At 33.6% G+C, this 6,144-nt stretch overlaps 1 protein-coding gene across 1 annotated transcript; it reads left to right on the forward strand.

Annotated features, from left to right (window-relative positions):
- Positions 1 to 294: 294 nt before the first annotated feature.
- sertad3 (SERTA domain containing 3) lies at positions 295 to 5,063 on the forward strand. The gene is made up of 2 exons (XM_007251568.4): positions 295 to 450; positions 2,924 to 5,063. The coding sequence occupies exon 2, from the start codon at positions 2,934 to 2,936 to the stop codon at positions 3,753 to 3,755; it is 822 nt and encodes a 273-aa protein (XP_007251630.2). The 5' UTR covers positions 295 to 450; positions 2,924 to 2,933; the 3' UTR covers positions 3,756 to 5,063.
- Positions 5,064 to 6,144: the final 1,081 nt, after the last annotated feature.

Consider the following 6,144-nt stretch of genomic DNA (forward strand, 5'->3'; position numbering starts at 1 on the left):
GATAAAATACATAAATAGAAAACGATTGTAGAGTAATGAAAACCCTAACTTACAAGATTTTAGATCGGTGAAAAATAAAAAACAGAAAATATGTTTTAATTGCATTAAATATATAAATTCTGTTTGATTATATATTTTTCTTTATTTTTTTATATGTGTATACAGTTGTTCATTATTATTGTGCGAAGTAAACGTCGTTTTTGATCGTTTTTTATGTTAAAAAACCTCTGGTAAAACTATAGCAGTAAAAACTACATTACCCACAATCCCTTTGGCGGTGTTTCCGTGTAGCGCTTGAATCGCGAGCGGGAAAAGCGCCCAGCAGTGAATCAGTGCGGTTCAGATCTTCGCGCGGAGCTCCGAGATTTCTCCGTTTTTCAGCGATTGAAGACTTTAATCAGATTTAATCAGCTCTGAATCCGGTCTGTGGATCGCTTATAACATTTACAGGTAAGAGACTGAAGCTTTTACACGGGTTTGGTTCAGTAAAGGAGCTTTTAAGGTAACTAACCTGAGTGAGTTTACTGTGGGTAGGTAAGCTAACCTAACTAGCCTAGCTTAGCTTTAATAAACAGTAATGTTTATTAAAGTTTAAAGTGTAATATCACACTGTGTAGCTGCTTTCAATCTCTTTATAAAAGTAATATAGATTCAGCATATTTTCTCCATCACAGAGTGATAGTTTATGCTAGTATGGTAGCGTTAACTTGGCTAAAACTCTTTACAGACCGCCTAAATCTGCCCCCAGTTCACCACGGTAAAGTTAAAGTCGAATATAAAAAATGAAACTAACTTTACCGTGGTCTCCAGTTCTTACTTATGCTGTCCATTCACTACACCATTTAGAAAAAAAACTATTAAAAGACTATGTGATCACATCTAAAGACTAGTCACATACTTTTTACTTTAAGATTTTACAAAGACTGCGGATTTTGCAGGGTCACTATTTGCAAGACTGCTAGATTCTTTCTCATCCATGCCCTTGTAAAAAAATGTGTTTATATATTAAAATAATAGTGGACTATATGCGGAATAATTAAACTATGAAAGTATCTTTTTTCTACATATACATACATTTTTACCTGCTTAATCTGTATTTTATTATACTTTTTAAAAAGTATACTTTAATTGGGTGTGCCAAATAAGTATAATAGCATTATAGTATCAAATAAGTGTAGTATCATCCAGTATCATTTATTTTACTATTTATTTTTCCTGGATATATGAAGATATTTGGAGTGCATTATTAGTATCATGACATTCTGGATCATTGGCTTCTGTTACGCTCTGATTTAAAAATTCTTGTAATTTTTATATTTCGAATATCTTTATCTAGCATTTATGTGCCTTACATTTTAGCTTTCAACCTACTGTATGCAAACAATAAAATAACTAAAGTTTCATTTTTTTTGGTTTCACATTTATTTAGATAGCTAGTTCTTACCAGTTCTGACTGTTCAAAGAGTCAAACCATGTTTATTAAATTAACAGGTTAACTAAAACAATAGATCTATTGCAACTAATATAAATAAATTAAAAATTGTATTTAACCAAAAAGGTAATTATTCTCACCCTAAGGATTATATTTATATCATCATACTTTAGGGGCTCTGTGAAATACAACAACCAGTAATTATGTATAGTAATATAATAAAATAGACTAGCAATAGACTCATTATATACAATCATATATGTTGTATATTTTTCCTAAAGAGTGGAAACCCTGAAAGTGATGCATCCAGCTTGTATCTCCCTAAATAAACACAGGAACCAAACCTGAGTCCTCCCGTAAGATTAGAAAGATTTTTTGACTGTTTTCTTATCAGGATTTTATATGATTGCATTAACAGCCTGCTATTGTAAAGACACACAGCCACCAGTAAAACAGAAAGCAGTTTTATCATGGTTTTGTCTTTTGAAATGCTGATTGGAAAACAGAGGAGATTAAATAAATCTGTATATGCACTAAAGCCTGTGGTATCAGGTTTCTTTCCGCCAACAAACTAACTAACTAGATGGTTTTAGTCCTTTCTACTCACATGTTCTCTTTAGTCATTATCTCACACAACAAGGAAAATGATACAAAATATTGCAACTGAATGTTCTTAGAGATACAGTCACAAGTTATAGTTGCATTTGAACTGGAGCTGCTTAACTAAATTGTAGCAGCCACACGTTATATTATAGCATCAGCATAGGAACAGTAGATAAATGTGGAATGTATGTAAATTAGGGGTGTGCAATATGGACTTAAAATAACATCACAATATTTCAGGGTATTTTTGTGATAATATTTTTTGGTGATATAAAAAAATATATATATTTTTTTATCAGTGTCATAAATATACTACTGGAACAAAATAAATATTAAAGTATTAATTTATTTAGCATAAACATGAGTTTGATATATTCAAAATAAATCTAAAAATGTTTCTCTATTTCAAAAACACTAACTTACAAACACTGATTTTGTAAAAAAAAAAAAAAGTAATATATTAACAAAAATCTACCAAAAAAACTGCAAACAAAACAATGAAAATAAGTACAGTAATAAGGAAAATAAATACAAAATATAAAGAACCTTCAATAAGATCACAATATATGTAGTTTATTTTTTATATCTGCAAAACATTTTGCAGATATTATTGGGTGCAATGCGATATGGCACACCCTTATTGAAAAAATGCATTTGCTATATATATATATATAAACATAAAAACCCATTTAAAATAGGTTTCTAGTAAATTATTCTGTTGTATCATTTGCAAACTACTTCAGGGTCTTTTTATTTATTAGACAACCAAAGTTATGTAATACCATGAGACAGTCAGATAAAACAGAAACAGCCAGATTTAAGATATCATTATAAAGTACAAATATTTTCTGGTGCTTTATTTGACTGATTTGTTGTTTCTTTGCGCAGTGGAACAACAATGGTGGCGCGGGGGCTGAAGCGTAAGCTCCATGACAGTGAAGACAGCAGAGGCTCCTTCTGGGAGACCCAGCTGCAGTCTGTCCTGGACATCTCCCTGGATAAGTACCAGCGTGACCAGGCCCTGGTGGAGCCCAGCTTACTCCGCTCCGTTCTCATCAATAACACTCTCCGGCAGGTCCAGTCAGAGGTCAGAACCTCTTTAACTGAACCCACTAGTGCTTGGAAACCACAGCCTCCTCCGAGGCCACAGCCTGAGTTCCTGTCCCAGCGAGAGATTGCTCCTTCTGGGCACAGTGCCTCCGCCTACTCCTTGGGGCTGCAAGAGAATGAGGACGACTTCATGGCCTGGTCCGCGGAGGAGGACTTTTCCCTGTCTTCAGCCATTTCTGCTATTCTGAAAAATCTAGACGCAGCTCTTGATGGTGGTTACAATCCTCCTCCTTCTACTCTTCTTCCTCCTCCTCCTCAGCGCACTCCATTAGCGTCTGTTGAAAATCTTCCAGGAGATGGAAAGTTCAAGCAGAACCTTGGCTTCACCCACATGATGGAAAGCTGCAGAACGTCCAGCGTAGGAACATCTGCCGTTGTGTCTGGCATCTTCCAGGAAAGCACCATAGATGACCTGCTGATGGACCTCGACACGTCAGTGTTTGGGAGAGAAATGAGCAGTTTTGCTCCACATACTTTCTCCTTTCCTGCGGATGAACTTATGAGATATCTGCCGTCTCTGTCCACTTCATCACCTGCACCATCCTCTTCCTCAGGTTCGAGGGAAATACACGAGTTGGAGCAGATAATGGACATACTCATACGATCCTAACTTAATAATAATAATAAAGGCATTGTTGGTCCTGTCATCTGTAAAACTGCGCAGAAATGTACGTTATGGAGCGATATGAACATCTATACAGTTTGAGAAAATGTTCTAGAGATGGTATAAGGAGGACAGAACGCTGGTGAATATGTTAGAGAGTATTTAATAGCCCTTTTAAAGAATTTAGCAGTATTGAATATTATTGTCTGCTACTCACAGTGTTTACAGTTCGTTCACTACCTCACATGACCGATTTACAGATCTACAGCTGTGGCTCAATGAGTGTTTTGACACAAATGCACTGCAAAAAAACTTATTTCATCCTAGAGCTAGTCAGTATGCCTACTATTTTTCACTGTTTGTTAAAACTATTGTTAATAGCTATACTAATATTTTAGACCTGTTTTGCTTGTTTCAAGGAATTCTGTCTAGAGATAATTATCGCCTTAAACCTTCCTGAGACAAGCCTTATTATTAATTAAGTCAATTGTCAAATATATCACTAAACAAGTAAAGCACAAATGTACAAATGTTGATTTTAAGAGATTCTTCATATTGGTGTCATAATAAAAATATTAGAGATATTGACTAGTAGGTTTTTTCACGTTTTTTGCAGTTTGCATGTTCATATTTCTATGACTGAAGATAATATTCAATGCAAATTTCTCTGTTCAGATCTGGACTGTTCTAAATGTTCAGAAAAAAAATCAGTGTTTTTATATATATATATATATATATGTTACTGTTTTGATCCCGTTATACTGTATATCTATTGTTTAATTTACTATAGATGACTTTGTATTTTATGTTTTGTTAGACTGCATAAGGTGTCCACTGTGATGTCTTGAAATGTTCCCTAAATGTTGAGGAAATGCACTTTGGTTTAATTTCAGGCCTGTAAATCGATGTTAAAGGGCCTGTCAGTGATTGGTTGTTCCACCCTAAGGTGGCCTGGTGGACTGTGTTCCTGTCTGTCAGTTTTTCTGTTGTAGTTGTTATGCAACCTAAATGCAATTAAGAGTGCTGAACTGTAAAACCAGACCTTTTTAGAGACCTACTTTGTCTTAAATCAGACAGATCATACTTGATAATTGTGTAATAAACACATTTGTGTGATTGTGAATATTGAGAAATGTGAGAAAAGTGTGTGTACTGGTTGTCAGCTCTACACTGTATAATAATGGTCTGTCTAAGACAGATGAAACATTATGGGTTAGTTCTACTGTTCCTGAAGGGAAATGTTGACACCTATGCAAAATATTATAATATTACTGTTACTATTGAACTTTTTCTAATAAACACTACCTGAATAAATTCGGAGGCTGTCATTCTGTGTATAACTATTTATCCACAATCCATACAGTGTCTATAAACAGTACCCGTGCCCTTGAATGTTTTTAGCAAAAGAAAAATGTATTGCTTATATAAATGAAATCATGGTCAATGTCAATTTACAAGAATGTACAGAAAATCTATAATGTAAAAGTTAAAATAGATTTAAACCAAGTAATGTAATTTAAATTAGAAATATGTAAAATAATGAATTACATATATTCACTCTATTTAAAGTCACTGACCTAATTGAGGTAGTATTGAGAAATTACATCACAAAGGCCTAAAAACCCTTCAGACAGCTCTGAGAGCAGCTGAAAAAACAATGTTCTAAAGTTTTTGTTAAATTCTTCATTAAGAAATGGAAGAAATATGGTGGAAGGATTAAAAAATGTAAACCGTTGTTCAATATTAAGAGAATCCTACTGTGTAACACAATCGTGTACATAAAATGTGCAAACACAGTATAAATCAAAGTTGAAATGTTACAAGTAAAGTGTTAATAAATATTTGGTCAATTAATTAATTTGTCAATTTTCAACAATTTTTTTTTTTACTGAATTCAATTTATAAATCCATAAAAAAACAGTGGTTCTCATTTGTTTTAGATGGGAAGCGCCACTGTGACACCCCCCCCCCCAACCCCAATTCTTCCCTAAGTAAAAATCAAACCAACTGCAGGCTTTGCAACATTTCTCTGCTATTTTATTTAATGAGGCAGTAGGGGTGTGCCATATCTGATCAGACTCAATATATTGTGCCAGTAATATCGTGATATTAAAATCAATGTTGTGATAACAGCAGTTTTCTCTTGTTTACTGTGCTGAAAGTATTGTGGTAGTTAATTTTTTTGTGGTAGTTAATCATTATTGTTTTAGAGTCGCTGTTCACAAAATCTAAGGCAAAAGCTTGAAGATTTTTTGTTTTTAATAAATGTTTGAAACTTCTTCTATAAACTTAAACTTTAACATATGTCTGAAATTAATGAACTATTCAGTGATGTTTAATTTTCGAAAAATATTATTTTTTGATATTATTTAAAGCCATATCGCCCTAGGCAGTT

This window comes from Astyanax mexicanus, chromosome 9 (genome assembly GCF_023375975.1).
Source record: "Astyanax mexicanus isolate ESR-SI-001 chromosome 9, AstMex3_surface, whole genome shotgun sequence".
Lineage (NCBI taxonomy): Eukaryota > Metazoa > Chordata > Actinopteri > Characiformes > Acestrorhamphidae > Astyanax > Astyanax mexicanus.

What these genes read in the sequence shown, in the direction of transcription:
- sertad3 (XM_007251568.4), top strand. Translation starts at nt 2,934, where the DNA reads ATGGTGGCGCGGGGGCTGAAGCGTAAGCTCCATGACAGTGAAGACAGC.